The sequence below is a fragment of the Oryx dammah genome, unplaced genomic scaffold (assembly GCF_014754425.2).
Source record: "Oryx dammah isolate SB20612 unplaced genomic scaffold, SCBI_Odam_1.1 HiC_scaffold_21, whole genome shotgun sequence".
NCBI classification, from domain to species: Eukaryota; Metazoa; Chordata; class Mammalia; order Artiodactyla; family Bovidae; genus Oryx; species Oryx dammah.
Genome location: NW_024070205.1, coordinates 45498104 through 45517754, shown reverse-complemented (window position 1 = coordinate 45517754; position 19651 = coordinate 45498104). Strand labels below are relative to the sequence as shown.

The 19651-nt window shown below is 38.9% G+C and overlaps 1 protein-coding gene and 1 pseudogene across 1 annotated transcript in view; one reads left to right on the top strand and one right to left on the bottom strand.

Annotated features, from left to right (window-relative positions):
* The window catches only part of WDR64 (WD repeat domain 64), a 123156-nt gene that overhangs the window by 8635 nt on the left and 94870 nt on the right, over nucleotides 1–19651 (bottom strand). The window contains exons 22-26 of the mRNA XM_040263575.1: nucleotides 19156–19261; nucleotides 13752–13810; nucleotides 10414–10523; nucleotides 6029–6217; nucleotides 3055–3160 (exon numbers count right to left, since the gene is read on the bottom strand). Of these exons, the coding sequence (XP_040119509.1) occupies nucleotides 3055–3160; nucleotides 6029–6217; nucleotides 10414–10523; nucleotides 13752–13810; nucleotides 19156–19261 (570 nt within the window). The remainder of the gene's footprint in view (nucleotides 1–3054; nucleotides 3161–6028; nucleotides 6218–10413; nucleotides 10524–13751; nucleotides 13811–19155; nucleotides 19262–19651) is intronic.
* Nucleotides 13993–14724, top strand: LOC120880408 (annotated as a pseudogene).

Genomic DNA, 19651 nt, shown 5'->3' with positions numbered 1-19651 from the left:
CTTTAAAACCTTTCTAAAGATTTCCCCAAATTTATTTAACATTTCAGTTAAATTACTTTAACAGTCACCACTTCAAATTGGAAAAGAATATTAAAACTGAATATCAATCTTTATTTTTAGGTTGTGCTGTTCAACAAAATCGAGCGTTTGTTACGTGCTGTATCTTTGTCCATAAAGAGCTTATGATTTATTGGTGGAGGGGAGAAGTAAGAGTCAGTATACCAAAAGTTCTACTTCAGTGTAGAACATGCTAAGTGAACCTCTTATGAGACACAAAGCAGGGAGAGGTTGGGGCTTTGGGGAAAGTGGAGTTAACATTTATTGAATGCCTACAATGTACCTCGTATACATTTTCTCATTTAATCCTCAAAAAAACTCTTTGAGATATTAGATTATTAGTTTTTAGATAAAATAACGCCTGAAATTAAACAGAAGTCTGTTACATTCCACAGCCAATCTCTTTCTTGCCTGTCACCCTGTCTTCTGGGCGAAGCTATCCGAGTTCCCTTTGGACAGAAAGCGAGGGCTTATAAAATGGTTTCATTTGGAAAGTGTCAAATACTTATTGAACATGAAGTTGATGCTGTGAAAAATGACATATTCCGTTTTACAAACTGGAACAATGCCCCCAGCTCGAGGTTGTCAGTGTGTCCCGTGCCCAGTCCTCTTCATCTTCTCTCGAACATAATGACCATCTGAATGTTGTGTTCTTGACTCTCTTGCTTTTGTTTATATAATTTTACCTTTTATATAACTTTTTGCCAAAACAGTATTTTATTTACTTTTGCCTTTCCTCTATTTTTATCAAAATGAAATGACTATGTATATATTCTTATGCACAACTTGTCTTATTCAGTAGTATGTTTCAAACATCCATCCAAGTAGGGAAGTGTTATTCCAGTTCATTTATTTTTACTGCTCCATAGTATTTTAATTTATAAATAGGCCATAATTTAGTTACCAGTTATACTATTGATGAGCATTTAGGCTGCTTTCAGATTTTTGCTGTTATAAATAGTACTGCTAGGAGCTGTCTTGTTCCTGCCTCCTAAACACATGTTTAGGAATTTCTGTTGATACTTAGTAGAGTATGCCTATTTTCAATTTACTAGATAATGCCTGTTACATAATTTTCCAAAGTGATTCTAGCAATTATACTACTTCCACCAGCAGATTAGTGTTCAGATTGTTCTAAATGCCCACCGATTTTACACTTTTTGATATTTGCCAATCTGGTGGGTATAAAATGCTACCTTATAATATTATTGATGTGTGTTTCCGTGATTACTAATGAGGCTGAACATCTTTTCAGTTACTTATTGTTGTTTTTTTTTCTTTTGTGAGGTATCCAAGTATTTGACCATTTTTTAAACTGGACCATCTTTTCTCATTATTGATTTTTTCCTATACTGGATACTAATACTTTGTCAATGGCAAAGTACGATGGACTTTGAGAGAGAGAGATGATGGATATGGCAGGGGTAGCCCAGGTGGACTGTAGGGACAGGAGGCTGAGAGAAGTGTTCAGGAAAAAACAATTAGTCTGATTTATAGAGGGTCAGATTGGAGATGGAGAAGGCAATGGCACCCCATTCCAGTACTCTTGCCTGGAAAATCCCATGGACAGAGAAGCCTGGTAGGCTGCAGTCCATGGGGTAGCTAAGAGTCAGACACAACTGAGCGACTTCACTTTCTCTTTTCACCTTCATGCATTGGAGAAGGAAATGGCAACACACTCCAGTGTTCTTGCCTGGAGAATCACAGGGATGGGGTAGCCTGGTGGGCTGCCGTCTTTAAGGTCACACAGAGTCGGACCCGACTGAAGTGGCTTAGCAGCAGCAGCAGCAGATTGGAGAAGGAAATGGCAACCCATTCCAGTGTTCTTACCTGGAGAATCCCAGGGGAGCCTGGTGGGCTGCCATCTATGGGGTCGCACAGAGTTGGACACGACTGAAGTGACTTAACAGCAGCAGCATAGAGGGTCAGACAACTATAGGTTAGAAATGGGAGATAACTTTTAATCAGAGGTAAATTTGGTTTGTATTGTGCAAGATCTTGAAGAAATCCATTTTAATTAATTAATGCCAGTTGTTGGTGGTGATGATGTTCAGTCGCTAAGTTGTGTCCTATACTTTGTGACCACATGGACTCCAGCATGCCAGGCTACCCTGTCCTTTACCATCTCCCAGAGTTTGCTCAAATTCATGTCCATCAGGTTGGTGATGCTATCTAACCAGCTCATCTTCTGACACCCTCTTCCCCTTTTGCCTTCAATCTTTCCCAGCATCAGGTCTTTTCCACTGAGTTGACTCTGCATCAGGTGGCTTCAGCCTCAGTCCTTCCAATGAATATTCAGGGTTGATTTCCTTTAGGATTAACTGGTTTGATCTTGCGGTCCAAGGGACTCTCAAGAGTCTTCTCCAGCACCACAGCTTGAAAACATTTAGACCTTAGCCTAAAGGCTCATGGGCTATATTCATTTTTTAGAAGTTTTAGAAATTGAAATAGAATAAATTGCAATGTACATTTCTCTCCTATTCTGCGTGAAGAGAAGTTTTTCTATCTGTGATAGGCAGAATAATGGCAACCAATGATATTCACACACTATTCCTCCCACCCCAAATCTGTGAATATATTGCTTCATTTGGCAAAAGGGACTTTGCAGATGTGGCTAACATTAAGAAACTTGAGACGGGTCATCCAAGTGGGCCCAATCTAGCCACAGGAGTTTTTAAAAGCAGAGAACATTTCCAACTGTTCAGAGAGACGAGATCACAGAAGAATAGGATTTTCTGGCTTTGAAGGTGAAGGAAGAGAACCACAAACTAGGGAATATGAGATTCTGCCTAGAGGCTCCGGAAGGAGGCACAACTCTGGCGACACCAGTGAGATGCAAGTCAGACTTCTACAGAACTGTGAAATAACTAACTTGTATGGTTTAAACCACCAAGTTTCTATTGACATGTAGCAGCAGCAATAGGAAACTGATACACTGGACATATTAAATTCAGAAAAACAAAAACAAAGTGATTTTTTTTTGTTTTTTAAAGCTACCTTAGGAGAAGAAAGAGACTTGAAAAACTTAAAATCATGTTCCACTTCAAAGGCCTTAGGAGGTGTACGTTTGAAGAGCAAAGACATCGAGCTCATTTTTTGCCATCTGCATATAAAGATACACACACATATTAAAAACATAGTTAAGGACATACCTATGCCTACTCAACAAGTATCCATCATGTCCTTTGTCTGGGCCTCCAAATTCTCTGGCTCCCATGGCACCAGTCCTAATGATGTGACCTTTGCACTTAACTCTTATTTCACTTCCCCGAGTTCCCTCCAAAGAAATCGCTAAGATTTCTACTGAACCTCAACATTCCATGACGTTAACTTCATTAATAGCCACTGGGGGAAATAAAACAAAACCAGAAATCTCTGGTACAAAACTAATGTTTGATTTTTTGTGACTCAGATCAAACTTCCACTATAGTTAAAACTTACTTATGTATATATTTTAAAAGTCATAACTAAGTTTTAAAAATGTATACGTATGTCTTCTAAATGTAAACATATATCCTACTTTAACGTATCCCAAATATATCATACTGTTTCATACTTTGTATCTATCATTTATATCTGTTGCCTCTGCTTGTAAAGTTCTCTATTAATCATTCTTTATTTGTTCCACAGTATCTTTTGAGTGCCTACTATGTGCTAAGCACTGAACTAAGAATTGGATATATAAAGATACATAAAACATGTTCCTAGTCTTCAAGGAACTCAAGAGAATAGTAAATAAGATTCATATTAACAGATCAGAATATAGTGTTTTAAGTCTTAAGATACATGGATTCTCAAGACTCAGCAATTTACCCAAGGAGACTCATCAACTTTGCCTGGTGAACTTTGCCATATCCTGATGAATCTTGGCTTTACTATGACACTTCTTACATTTTAGCCAGATTTTTCTCCAGTGCTCCTTACTGCCCAGCTAAGACAAGCCTTGAACACTTCAGTGTGGTTTGGCAATCATTTGGAACCCTTGTTAATTGTTCCCCAGCTGTTTCTGTTTTGAACCAAGTTCTGTGTGGCTTATGACTCTTAGCTTCAATTCCTGTTTACAACTGTTCTACTGACTTTTGGGCTAGATGATGGCATTGTGTCTCCTCAGCCTTGACTTACTCAGGATTTCCCTAAAAGACTCTATCTTAGATGGTCTTCTCTGATTCTTTCCACTTTGGACTCATCTTGTCAGTTATCCCAGTTCTAAGTGAGTGAGTGAATGAGTGAAAGTCGCTCAGTTGTGTCCAACTCTTTCTGACCCCATGGATAGTCTAGGAATTCTCCAGTCCAGAATACTGGAGTGGGTAGCCATTCCCTTCTCCAGGGGATCTTTCCAACCAGGGGGTTGAACCCAGGTTTCCTGCATTGCAGGCAGATTCTTTATCAGCTGAGCTACCAGCAAAGGAGAATACTGGAGTGATCTGCTGGATATTACCAGTCTAGGTATTCTAGTCCTGTGAGGGCTAGACATTTAGACATCTACCATTTAGGACTGGGCTTTGCTGATGCTGAAAGCTCAGATGAGCACTGGTCACTTCCATTATGACAAATATTCAGTCACAGTCAAAACCAGAACTGAGCTTTGCAAAAGCATAAAACAACTTTTCACCAGTATTTTATTCTTTACTGGGGACTGTTCTCCATCCCCTATGCCTATAAGCATGCTCAAGTCTCCCTCACAAACAAGCAAACTCAAGAAACAAACTCTTCAGTCCTACAGCTATTTGACTTCCTAGCAAAGTAACCTATGCTGTCATCACCTCACAGCTCCCATTTATTTCTCAGCCATGACGATGCAATTTTTACCCATCACTCTTTGAAACTTAGAATCATTAGTGACCTTTCAGCTGACAGACATGCTGGATCCACTGTTTACTTTTCTGTTGTCCTATGTGATTTCACCACCACATTCTACAAATATGTCCTTTCACTTTTCTTCCTCTCTCGTCCCTTGATTTCCATCGCACCATTTGTTTCTGGCTTTCCTTTCAACCTATTGGATATTCCTTCTTAAAGTTTTTCACTGGTTTCTCTTCTTTGGTCTGCTCTTTACAGGCCATTTCTTGATTTCTTCCTCAGTTTTCTGTTTCTGCTCACTCTGTATACAGGACCTGAGTGACTTATCCAGATTGAAAATACTACTATGCTGAAAGACTCTGATGCTGGGAGGGATTGGGGGCAGGAGGAGAAGGGGACGACAGAGAATGCGATGGCTGGATGGCATCACTGACTCAATGGATGTGAGTCTGAGTGAACTCCGGGAGTTGGTGATGGACAGGGAGGCCTGGCGTGCTGCGATTCATGGGGTCGCAAAGAGTCGGACATGACTGAGCGACTGAACTGGACTGAACTGAACTGATGACACCAAAACATTTACCTATAGTCTGACCTCTTTGGGGAGCTCCAGACAGATCTGTCTGCTCATTAAATATCTCCACTTGGAAGTCCCACAAACATCTCGGACTTAAACCTGTCCAAAACCAAATTCACCATCTTTTTCTTCAGACCTCCTCTTCTCCTTATGTATTGTATCACAGTGATTTCTGTAGTTAAAAATCCTTATGTTGGGCCTTACAGTCTTATTATGCTTTAGCCCCTATAGACTTTTCTTGCTTTATATTATGCAAGATATTATATCCTCACTACTTGCTCCCTGGACTCCAAGCCTTGAAAGACTATAACATGGTCTTTCACTATTTAGTGTGTATGCTTAGGCAGTTGCCTCCTTTATCTTTGTTCAGTTAAATCCTGTCTGCCTTTCTGTGATTATTTTAAGAACTCATGTTCCTAGAGGTACTATTATACCAAATTATAGCTTTTGTTTACTTATTTCCCCCTTTCCCTCAGTTGCAAAGTTACTGAAAAGTTCTGGGCTTTTCATCTTTGAATTCTCCATGTTCAGTACAGTGTGACAGTATCATATAGTTTAATTTCATCTGCTCACCTAAAGAATACCAAATGCTCTTACCTTTGCCTGTCAAATACCAGAGGATACTCATATGTTAGCTTCTTCTCTGTGAATTTGCTTTCTTCTTTTATTTCTATGGGATATTCAGTAACATCACAAGGCAAAATAAAATCACTCGTCTGTGATAGTTCAAAGATCCTGCGCTGTCCAAAATATCCACAGTAATGACCATTGAGGGCATGCCAGAGCCTGGGGAAAGGCAAAGGTAGGGAGAAGAAAGTAACTGGAATTCAGTGGAAGTTACTCTGTTTAGGTCACTTATGTAGATTTTTCTTGGCCCAGCAGGGATTTTAAACTCGAGTCCAGAACCCTGCCTATTAAATATGTGGAGCTAATCATAACATAAACATTTTTACTAGTTGGAATTCTAATCTACAACAATTTTGGAAATGTCATTTTAAATCTATACTTATGATAACCACTTATTAAACTCAGAAGACTAGAAATGGATTTTTTCCCAAAATAGTAGTGCTCATTCAACTGTCTAATTTCTGTATCAGCTGTCTAATTTCTGTATCAGCATCAACAGAACTTATGGGAGGAGACATCTACTAATGGTTTCACTCTTACCAAAATCATTTCAACTGTCATCCGCATTTTCTACTATTTTGGAAACGCCATACTATTTTTCACAACTGAGTTCTTCAATAAGGTGGCAAAAGAAGTGATTCTTTATATATATGCATTATTTCACTCCAAGAGGTCCGTCTAAATAACCCACGTGGTTTAAAGTCATACAGAATGTCATTAGCAAGAGTATGTGCCCTATGTCTTATGGAAATAAGACACAAATAAAATAATGTCTGACAGATCTTCCACTCATGTCTTGATTTCAAGCTCAAAATAGCAAGTGATGGAAACAATCATAATGTGCCTACCTCAATGACCCAGGAGGAGAATAATCTAAATGGACTAAGAGTAGATTCTACAAAGTCTAGGTAGTATCCCAGTTCAAAGAGGTAGGCACTGAGGAGGAGGTAAAACAGGGGAATCCAGTCAGGGGTCCTCACACCTTACAGTGGCCTGGAAATGTACCCTTCCTTTCATACTTTAATTCCCCAGTGCTACGTAGATGTTTTTATGGGCTTCCCAGAGACTTGACCAAAGTGAAATTGACAAGCCCTCTCAACACAGGAGTTAAACGGGTGAGGGACTGGCTGCAGGACAACTCTACATTCATTCTGCTGGAGGCAAGGACTGAAGTAATTTTTGGTCTTCTTGTTTTCTGGTGTTTCCTGCTTCATATGCAATGTTCCCAAATGACTAATCCCATCTCTCAGCCTGATTTTCTAGGAGTCAGATATAGATTTGGATCTTTACCCCTCTCTAGCCTCTGTCCCAAAGCTAAGCCTTTATTATGCTTTTTCCTATGATAAAATCAATCTTTTTGACAAACAAGATTTAGAGTGTTAAATGCTTCTCTGGTGGCTCAGTTGGTAAAGAATCTGCCTGCAGTGCAGGAGACCAGGGTTCAAACCCTGGGTTGGGAAGATCCCCTGGAGAAGGGCATGACAACCTCCTCCAGTATTCTTGCCTGGAGAATTCCATGGACAGATGAGCCTGAGGGGCTACGTATAGTCCATGGGGTTGCAAACAGTCAGACACAACTGAGTGATTTTCACTTGCACTTAGGAAGTGGCAGTGAGTATTAGCAGAAAGACTTATTTGTGAAAAGAACTATATTCTGAGATAGCTGTTAAATAGAGCTAAGTTTTTTGAACTGAGTATTTAGGGATAGCTGCACTTGAAGGAATTGTAAAGTAATTCCTCCATGCTATAGATAACAGGTTTGAGCAGGAAAAGCTTATAAACGACAGAGGTGTGCACACATGTAACATGTGGGGTGTGTGTGTGTGTGTGTGTGTGTATTATAATGCCCAATTAACACTTCTGATGACAACTGAAAATAAGCTGGAGCAGAGACTCAAGGGACAGGGTTTTGGAAAACATCTGTAATAATTAAATGTAATTTTCATGTCAGTTCATTTTTCCTATGAATAAAACAACAGATCTCATTGACAGAGAAAGCAGCTCTGTTTGCCCTCAAATAAGATCTTATCCTAAAGATTCATCTTTAACTTGATATTTCCGAAAGATTTTCAGCTTTCCATATTTCAGATGTTTTCCTTTTTTAATGCTTCTTTTCTCAATGGATGACACTAGTATTCATCTAGTTTTATAATGCCCAGAATCATTTGACATCTATCTCTTACCTTCTCTTTCAGTTAAAGTTTATGTCTTCTGGATTTTGCCTCCTAGATAGTTCTCAAATCCAAAATATTTATTCCTAGCACTGTTACCACTCCCTGAGTTCACACCACTGTATTCACCAGTGACATCTAACTGGTCTTTGTGCTCCCAATTTTGCTGCTCTAAAATCCATACCTCACACATTATTATTTTTAAAACATATCTCAGATCAAATGAGTGTTAGTCGCTCCACTCCTCTGCCCATGGAATTCTCCAGGCAAGAATACTGGAATGGATAGCCATTCCCTTCTCCAGGGGATCTTCCCGATCCAGGGATCGAACCCAGGGCTCTCGCATTGTAGGCAGATTCTTTACCGTCTGAGCCATATATAAACTCTACTAATTATGTTACTTACCCACTTAATATTTTTTGGTGGCTATTTATTTCAAGATAAAGACCCAAATCCTGAACAGTGTCTGCTACAATGCTATATGGTCTTGTCCCTGTCTGAATCACTAGGCTCAAGCTCCTATAGCTAGCTAGGGTCTTCTGAATTTCAGACCATGGTCATTCACACAACATAAAATGTTTCTTCCTTGTCATCTTCATTATGTTTAAACTCTTGAAAACACTTTGAAACCTCTTTAGCTCCCTTGATCTTACCTACTTTTATGCCCTTAAGAGGCCAATTTATTATCGTGATTTTTAATGTAATTTTTTAAACTTTCATTTTATATTGAAGTATAGTTGATTTAAAAAGTTGTGTTGGTTTCAGGTGTAAAACAGAGTGATTCAGTTATACATATACATGTATATATTTTTTTCCAAATTCTTTCCCCAGTATTGGGCCTAGTTCCTTGTGCAATATACTACGTCCTTGTTGGTTATCTATTTCGAACAGAGCAGTATGTACATGTCAATGGCAAATTCCCAATTTATCCCATCTCCCTGGTAACCAAAAATTCATTCTCTAAGTCTGTGAGTCTGTTTCTGTTTTGTGAATAAGCTCATTTGTATCATTTTTTTTTAAGATTCTGCATTTAAGTGATATCATATGGTATTTGTCTTTCTATGTGCAACTTTACTTAGTATGGTAATCTTTAGATCCATCCATACTGCTGCAAAAGGCATTATTTCATTCCCTCTAATGGCTGAGTAATAGTCTATTGTAAATATGTACTACATCTTCTTTATTTGTCAGTTGACATGTAGATTGCTTCCATGTCCTGGCTATTGTGAATAGTGCTGCAATGAACATTGCCTTGCATGTATCTTTTTGAAATATGGTTTGAATTATATGTAGCAATTTGTCTCAAGAATGGTCATGAAATTTCCTTTCTCTTTCTGTGTGTGTATATATATAGGTGTGTATGTATTTTTAGCATTTTTTGTATGTATGCTTAGCATCACTAAGCAATTAAAAACAAGTAGGCTTGGTAGAGCATGGCCACTATAGTTATTAATTCTGAAGTAGTAGACCTCTAAAGTCCTCATTAGAAGGAAAAAAAAATTATTACTATGTATGGTGACAAGTGTTGACTTATTAAGGTGATCCTTTTACAATATATACATATATTGAATCATTCTATTGTATATCTGAAACTAATGTAATATTATTTAAAACTTCAGTTTTTAAAAAAGCTGATCCTAAGGGGAGACTTTCTAGAGAATATAATTGATTACAGTCCTAGTGAATCATCTCTGCTTGCTCCAAATGTGGCACTGTGCTCACTCCTCTGAAGTAAGAGGAGCAACCGAGGAAGAAAAGAACCACAAAGACAAGTAGACTTTTAATGTCAATTACATTTTCATTGAAACAATTACTTCACTTTCACTTTTCTCAGTATTAGTTGTTTTTTCCTATATTTTGTAATGACTTCTCATCCTGTGTGTCCTGTAGTCTTTCCTGGGCTTGGGTCTGTCTCTCTGAGCTACCCATATTGCTTAATGATTTGAAATAAGTCTACAAGAACAATTGTATTGAAAGTACACCTTTTAGTGTTGATGAGCATGGCATCTCATTTTCTTGAGTGTGGAAAATTAAAAATTAGTGACTACCTTCTCAGAGTCCTTTGGTGCCACCTTTTATTTGTTTTAATCAGCTAATCAAGATTCCACTTATGGTATATGCTCAAAGTTTAGCTTAAAATCCTTTACCTCATACAACCTGAATTCACAATATGAAGGTCCATACCTTACTGAGCCATCGATGGAGGCAGTAAGTACCACTTGTTTCTCTTCTACATAGATTATTTGAATAATTTCTAACGAATGAGCACGCCAGGCAAGAAGTTGCTTGAATTTCTAGATAGCGACAATAAAGCATATCTCTTTTAAAAAGTACATACTGATCCAAATACAAACTTGAACAAAAACATTAATCATTAAAGAGCTAAGCTAATGAATGAATGGTGTAGACATCTGTGCAAGACAGTGAAATCCCCACCCCAGTTATCTCTTCTATTGCTTGTTGAGGTACCAAAAATTCTATTTTTAGGTATTTGTTAATCTATGCATATCTCTGGGACAGGAAATATCTTACACCTTTATCATTTAACTGAGGATTAGCAATTCATTTAGTTGAAAACTAGTAGAAGACTAGATGAAAGAAAATCCTTAGAAGGGTTGTGGGGGGACTATATAATATAATATAGTAATATTACATATAATATAATCAGGAGCAGGAGAAAGCAGAGTTAAAAGAAGACGACCAAAGGGGAGATTGGCAAGAAGACTTTTCCTATTTCCAAGTTTTATCCAGAGATTCCTGGCTAATTTTTTGTTTGTTTTGGAGGGGGGCTGTTGGTGATGATTGCAGGATATATATGTTACTTACATACCACAAAGAATTAACAAAAGGATTGGACCCAGCTCATTCTCTCACAAAGACATCTTGACATTTCAGGATGTGACTTATCCTCAAGTTTAGAGCCTCTAAATTGGCTCCAGAAGAACTTTTTAAACCATATAGACTAGAGTTGTCAATTGGGAGACTTATTCTGTAGTTATATCCCCATAAAACATGTTCCCTCTCTGTCACTGATGAATCCAGACTAAGTCCTTACTTCTTGCTGGTCATCTATGTGGGAGATAGAATTCTGGCAGCTCAGAGTTCTATGAGATCCAAATTCATTTAGACTTTAACATAGTAAGTTAGGCATAATTCTTCCAATATTTCTTGACCTTCTGATTCAGTTCCTTATTCTTAAAGAACCAAGGTAAAGTCTACACCCTTCTACTTATTTTCTCAAAGCTTTGCAAGGACATTGGTTGCCCAAAGGTTCTTTCTCTGCCATGGGATGGAATTCTCTTAAGGCAAGGATTTCATTAATATGGACCATATCTATAGTAAGAAATACATTTTACTTCATGACCCAGTAAACGCAAGCAGTACCTGCACATGCATTTGAAACAAGTTTCAGTATCCTTCACAAAGGATACTTAATCTATATTGTGTATAATGCACAATTGATGCTGTCTGTTGTTCTATTCCATATTATCATATGGAAAAACCCAAACACACCTTTTGGCCAACCCAATATTTCATTCCACTCCATTCTCTTCTATTTTCACAAAAGTACTGCTTGCCACTTATTAAATTGATTTTTTGACTCCCCCTAGTGTATTACAACCAGTAGTTAGAAAAAACATGGAATGAAACTTTTTTCTGTAAGCATGTGAATACATGATGTACTATTTGTCTTTGTGTAGATAGGTTTTGCCTACTGTATCTCTTAGACTATTGGTATTCCATGGATCATCTTTTAAACAGTATTGTCTCAAGAGAACCAGATTAACCTCTGATTTATAGACTGACATTAAATTTTCACTGTAGTTGTAATCCATAACTGAATCTTGTTTAATGCATGGTACATATTAGTGTATGTAATAATGAGGAGTTTTATGACCAGAATCCATTATGCATTTATAAATAGGCAGCCAGATACAAACTGGAAAATCACACTGTTCAAATAAAGAGAAGGTTGAAATCAGGTTGGATAGGGAAGAATTTAGACATGTTATTAAAACAGATCCTCTTCGTTTCAATTGGTGAAAATGCTTTTAAAAATCAATCCCACTATTATTCTAATTCAGTATCAACACATTACTTTGTTTTAAATATTTTCTCTGAATTTTGAAAGGTCTCAGTTGCCAGTTTGTAGGAAGTCCACTTGTGAAATGAAGGTTTTGAATTGTATTTTTCATCTGCTAAAATTAATGAGAATATTGATAATTATCACAAGTAAGAGAACAATTAAATAACCTTCTTCTCATACATGATTCAAACATATGATTGTTTTTGTTCCTCTCACAGCATGCCATATAATTGATACAGTAAGTTGAAACTTAGTGCTTTCCATTTGCTGGTAGTAAGTGTTACATGTGGAAAGAGAATTGGATTAGAGGACAGGAACCCCGATTCTGGCTCTGTCTTCATCATTAACTATGATGTGATCCCAGGCAAGCTGCTTTCTGATTTCCCTTCTGCAAACTGAAGATAGTCATACTGAAGCTAAGTATCTGAACTTTATAAAAGCTATAAAGGGTTCTTGGAAACAAAAACTCTGTAGATCAAATGAGATAATGTTCAAAACAATAAGCATTCTAAAACACTCTGCAAGGAATCCCATCCTAATCTATGTATCTATGCATTAATATTAATACCTGTAATCCAAAAACAACATTTCTGTTTAAGCTACTATTTGGCTTTTGGATTTGAAGTATTAACTTACAGGGAAATAAGCCTATGATACAATAGTGCTTCCTTGCTGTAGTCTTTGATTAGTTTTGAATTTTTATAATATATGTAGATATATTGGCATATCCACACACACACACAAGAAGTGCATTTTTTTTTTAGCCATGCTGCGAGGCATCTGGTATCTTAGTTCCCCAATCAGGGATTGAACTCGCTCCCCTTGCAATGGGAGCATGGAATCTTAACCACTGGACTGCCAGGGAAGTCCCAGGAAGTACATATTTAAATGGTTATCAAGTAAGGATGGTGACATTTACATTGCATTAACACTAAAAATAGAATAACATATTTAATCATAAGGATGATTTTAGACTATAGGGGAAGAGTTTCTTGAAAATAATTATGTCTGGGTACCAGGTGGGGCTTCTAGGAAAGGTTATGAAACTTCCTTCTATGAAGTTGTATAAGATAAAGGCAATGACTGTGGAGGACTGCCTGATGTATGATGCTCTTTTTCTTTTTTTTTGTCAAAGTTTTCGATTGGCTCTCTTGATGTATGATGCTCTTAAGCTCTGGGCAGACTCTAACAAGTAAGTCAAAACATGAAGTAGATGCAGAATGACCAGTGGCTTGTTTGCTCACTCACTCATTCATCCCCTATTTTCTCCAGTAGACCACTGTTATTTGTCATACAGCTTAAGTTTCAGTAGTATCACATATGACTTGAGAGTAGGTAGTCTTGTCCTGTATTTCTATCTTTTGTGGCATTTGGCACAGAGAAATGCTCAGTAAATGTCTTGATTCATTAATTAAACTAAAACTGAAGTTCTTACCTTTTCATCATGAGGTGATTCCAAGAAGGAACTGATACTGCAAAGGATAACGTGTCCTTCTGTATGAAATTTAAACATTGGACCTTTAAATTAAATATTCTCTTGTCTAAGTAATTATTAATACTACTCAGACTTGTTTTGATCAAGTTGTTTTGATTCAAGCATTTAAAATGGTAAATAAAATAGTATCTGAGAGGTGTAGTGCCGCCGCAGCAGCTACAGCAGGGACTCGAGCAGGGTGATGGCCATGCGGGAGGCGGCCTCCCTCTTGGAGACACCGCAGGGCACCATTGCTGCACTGGTTCTGCAACTGCTCCGAGTGTTCTTAGCAATGGCCTGGAAATCTGGGGGTGCCAGCCCCTCAGAGCTAACCCACAACCTCCACAAAAACGGAATCCTCAAGGCAAAGTATTTGAAGTAACCTTGGCCTCAGACTGCTCTCACTACACAAAATGAAACCTTTATATGGATTCTTCACAATCTATGGGGTTCCAAGCAACAATTAGTACTCCACATATGCATGCATATGTACTAGAACTTCTGTTTGATCCACTGCATGAAGGAGCTAAAGCTGTAGGAGCTGCAAGTGGGACCCTTAAACTGCATGTTTTGCATCTATGGTTGGGTCTAGTGGAAAAGTCATAGGAATTGATTACATTAAAGAGCTACTAAACTATTCAGTAAATAATGCTGGAAAGGATGATCCAGTGCTTTTGTTTCCAGGGGAGACTGCAGCTGCTTGTGGGGGGTGGAAGATGGAGTATGCTGAAGAAGCCCCTTATGGTGCAATTCGTGTAGGAGCCACAGACCCAGCTGTGTCCCCAGGCACTAACAGACCAGTTAAAGCCTGCCAGAAGATTGACATTACAAGTGGTCTGCAGGTGAAAACCAGATAGTGGAGTAATGTGGCAAGCTATGTGTTGGCAGTGTCAAAATGAAATCTCACAATGTTGTGATGTGGACAGAAAGGTGATTCAGTTATATACGTATATCCTTTTTCAGATTATTTTCCATTATAGTTTGCTGCAAGATGTTGAATATAGTTCCCTGTGCTATACAGTTGTTGTTCAGTCACTCAGTTGTGTCCACTCTTTGCAGCCTCATGGACTGCAGCACCCCAGGCTTCCCTGTGTGTCCTTCACAATCTCCTGGAGTCTGCTCGAACTTACGTCCATTGAATCAGTAATGCCATCCAGCCATCTCATCCTCTGTCATCCCCTGCTCCTTCTGCCTTCAATCTTTCCCAGCATCAGAGTCTTTTCCAATGAGTTGGGTCTTCACATCAGGTGACCAAAGTATTGGAGCTTCAGCTACAGCAAGACTCCCTCCAGTGCGTATTCAGGACTGATATCCTTTAGGATTAACTGGGTTTTGATCTTGCAGTCCAGGGGACTCTCTCAAGAGTCTTCTCCAACACCACAGTTCAAAAGCATCAGTTCTTCAGTGCTCAGCCTTCTTTATGGTTCAGTCACACGTCCATACTCGACTACTTGTAGCTTTGACTATATGGACCTTTGCCAGTCAAGTGATGTCTTTGCTTTTGAATATACTGTCTAGGTTTGTCATAGCTTTTCTTCCAAGGAGCAAGCATCTTTTGCTTTCATGGCTGCAGTCAGCATCCGCAGTGATTTTGGAGCTCAAGAAAATAAAGTCTGTCACTGTCTCCATTACTGTATACTGTGCTCTACAGTAGGACCTTGCTTGTCTGTTTTATATATAGTAGTTTGTATCTGATGATCTCAAGACCCTAATTTACCCTAATTTATCCCTCCTCCCCCACCTTCCCATTTGGAAACCATAAGTTTGTTTTCTGTCTCTGTGATTCTGTTTCTATTTTGTAAATAAGTTCCTTTAAATAAAGATAGCTTTAAATAAATGCTGTAAATCTACTGGTAATATTGAATGCAAACATAAATAATTATTTTCTACAATCTCCAGAAGACTCAGGCAATTGTTAATACAAAATAATACATTGAGACTTTTGTAAGGTAACTTTTGAAATGAAAAATTAGTTTTTAAAAGAGCAGACATAAAATTTAAATATTAGTATAATAGCAATATCTGGATGCAGATCTCAAGATTACATTAGAAAATAATAAGAGTTGGCTGTGGCTAAAAAGAAGGGTAGGCTAAGCTTGAGAGAAGAAAAGAAAGCTTAGGCTTAATTCAAAAGAAGAGAGGAAATAGGAAGGAAGCATTAAAAAAAGTAGACATGAAAGAATTAAGACCAACTATATTGGTTATGGACTTCCCTGGTGGCTCAGATGGTAAAGCGTCTGTCTACAATGTTGGAGACCTGAGTTCAAGCCCTGGGTTGGGAAGATCCCCTGGAGAAGGAAATGGCAATCCACTTCAGTACTATTGCCTGGAAAATCCCATGGACAGAGGAGCCTGGTAGGCTACAGTCTGCTGCTGCAGCTAAGTCTCTTCAGTCATGTCCAACTCTGTGTGAACCCAGAGATGGCAGCCCACCAGGCTCCCCCGTCCCTGGCATTCTCAAGGCAAGAACACTGGAGTGGGTTGCCATCTCCTTCTCCAATGCATGAAAGTGAAAAGTGAAAGTGAAGTCGCTCAGTCATATCCGACTCCTAGCAACCCCATGGACCGCAGCCTACCAGGCTCCTCTGTCCATGGGATTTTCCAGGCAAGAGTACTGGAGTGGGATGCCATTGCCTATGGTGTCACAAGGAGTTGGACACGACTGAACGACTTCACTTTCACTTTCATATTGGTTATAACAATAAAAGTCCCCTTAAAGAACAAATAATCCCTTTCTTCTCGTGCATGACTCCCTTTAGAATAAAGGTCAATGCAACATAACCCTTTTAAGATTATAAATAGAATCTTTACATTATTCCCAATACGCAAATAAGGGAGTGGGAGTCCTATACAGAACTCCTACAGGACTGGGAAAGCAGACTATTGGAGGGCACAGCAAAACCTGATGCTCACCAGGACCTAGGAGAAAGGAGCAGTGACCCCACAAGAGACTAAGCCAGTCTTGCCTGTGAGTGTCCAGGAGTCTCTGGCAGAGTGTGGGTCAATAGTGGCCTGCTGCGGGGTCAGGGGCACTAACTAAACAGTTCATGGAGCCATGGTGTGCTGACATAAGTCCCTTTGCAGGAGGTCACCATTATGCCATTAGCCAAAACTACAAGGTGGGAACACAGCCCCACCCATCAGCAGAAAATTGAATTTAAGGTTTACTGACCATGGCCTTACCCACCAGAACAAGACCCAGATTTCCCCACAGCCATTCCCTCCTACCATGAAGCTTCAACAAGCCTCTAATCCTCACTCATCAGAGGGAGACAGAGTGAAAACCACAATCACAGGAAGTGAACCAAACTGATCACATAGATCACAGCCTTGTCTAAATCAAAGGAACTATGAGCCATGCCACGTAGGGCTATGCAAGGTGGATGGGTCATGGTGGAGAGTTTGGACAAAACGTGGTCTACTGGAGAAGGGAATGGCAAACCACTTCAGCATTCTTGCCTTGAGAACTCCATGAACAGTGTAAAAAGGAAAAAAGATGTGACATTGAAAGATGAACTTCCCAGCTGGTAGGTGCCCAATATGCTACTGGAGATCAATGGAAAAATAGGTCCAAATAGAAGCATAAGACAAAGGAGAAAAGGAAAGATATGCCCATCTGAATGCAGTGTTCCAATGAATAGCAAGGAGAGATAAGAAAGCCTTCCTAAGTATACAATGCAAAGAAATAGAGGAAAACAATAGAGTTGGAAAGAGAATTAGAGACACCAAGGGAACATTTCATGCAAAGATGGGCACAATAAAGTACAGAAATGGTATGGACCTAACAGAAACAAAAGATATATTTCAAGAATATACAGAAGAACTATACAAAAAAAAAAAAATCTAATGATCCAGATAACCACAATGGTGTGACTGCTTACCTAGAGCCAGACATCCTGGAATACAAAGTCAAGTGGGACTTAGGAAGAATCAGTATGAGCAAGCTAGTGGAGATGATGGAATTCCAGCTGAGCTATTTCAAATCTGAAAAGATGAACCAGAGATAAAATTGCCAACAACTTTTGGAAAAGCAAGAGAATCCCAGAAAAACATCTTCTGCTTGATTATGCTAAAGCCTTTGACTGCATGGATCACAACAAACTGTGGAAAATTCTTCAAGAGATGGGAATACTCTATCACTTTACCTGCGAAAACTGTATGCAGGTCAAGAAGCAACAGTTAGAACCAGACATGGAACAGACTGGTTCCAAATCGGAAAAGGTGTACATCAAGGCTGTATATTGTCATCCTGCTTATTTAACTTTTATGCAGAATACATCATGGAAATGCTGGGCTGGATGAAGCACAAGCTGGAATCAAGATTGCTGGGAGAAATATCAATAACCTCAGATATGCAGATGACACCACCCTTGTGGCAGAAAGTGAAGAAGAGCTAAAGAGCCTCTTGATGAAAGTGAAAGAGGAGAGTGAAAAAGCTGGCTTAAAACTCAACATTCAAAAAAAGGAGATCATGGCATCATGTCCCATCACTTCATGGCAAATATATGGGGAAACAATGGAAACAGTGATAGACTTTATTTTCTTGGGCTCCAAAATCGCTGTAGATGGTGACTGCAACCATGAAATTAAAAGATGCTTGCTCCTTGGAAGAAAAGCTATGACCAACGTAGACAAAGACATAGACATAGACATAAAAGCAGAGATATTACATTGCCATCCAATGTTCATATAGTCAAAACTGTGGTTTTTCCAGTAATGTATGGATGTGAGAGTTGGCCCATAAAGATGGCTGAGTGCTGAAGAATTGATGTTTTTGAACTGTTGTGTTGGTGAAGACTCTTAAGAGAGTTCCTTGGACAGCAAGAAGATCAAACCAATCAATCCTAAAGGAAATCCATCCTGAATATTCATTGGAAGGACTGATGGCTGAAGCTGAAATTCCAATACTTTGACCAACTGATGCAAAGACTTGACTCATTAGTAAAGACCCTGATGCTGGGAAAGATCGAAGGCAGAAGAAGGGGATGACAGAGGACGAGATTGTTGGATGGCATCACCGACTCGATGGACATGATTTTGAGCAAGCTCCGGGAGATGGTGATGGACAGGGAAGCCTGGCATGCTGCAGTCCACAGGGTCGCAAAAAGTCAGACACAACTGAGCAAGTGAACAACAACAGTCCTATACCCAATTTAATGACAGAAGAAATCATATGTCTTGCTTTAAATACAGAGTTGGGAATGAACTAGGTTCCCCTGACATCCTTTCATTCTTCTGTTTGCTTGGCAGCTTGGGCATCCTTCCTTTCGTTTCAGTAAATGTCACAGTGTTATCCTATATCCATTTTTATATCATGTAGGTTTTTAAGATACTTGTGGCCAACTGCATAACAGCAGTGACTTACCCACATTTCCAGTCAGTAGTATTCTTGCACATGAATCAGTGAACAGTGATGTCAGAGAAATGGCAGCATGTTTTGTGAAAGGTAGAATATCTTTCAGTAGTCTTCCCTGTATAAAATATGATAATAAATTATATAAACATCAGTATTGGAGTTGAGTTTATAGATAATTTATCCCAAGAGCTATATACTAATTATAACATGATTTCTCTTCTTCATAATAAAAATAATTTGAAATTATGATGCTTTTGAACTGCGGTGTTGGGGAAGACTCTTGAGAGTCCCTTGGATGGCAAGGAGGTCCAACCAGTCCATCCTAAAGGAGATCAGTCCTGGGTGTTCATTGGAAGGACTGATGCTAAAGCTGAAACTCCAGTACTTTGGCCACCTCCTGCGAAGAGTTGACTCATTGGAAAAAACTCTGATGCTGGGAGGGATTGGGGGAAGGAGGAGAAAGGGACGACCGAGGATGAGATGGCTGGATGGCATCACCCACTCG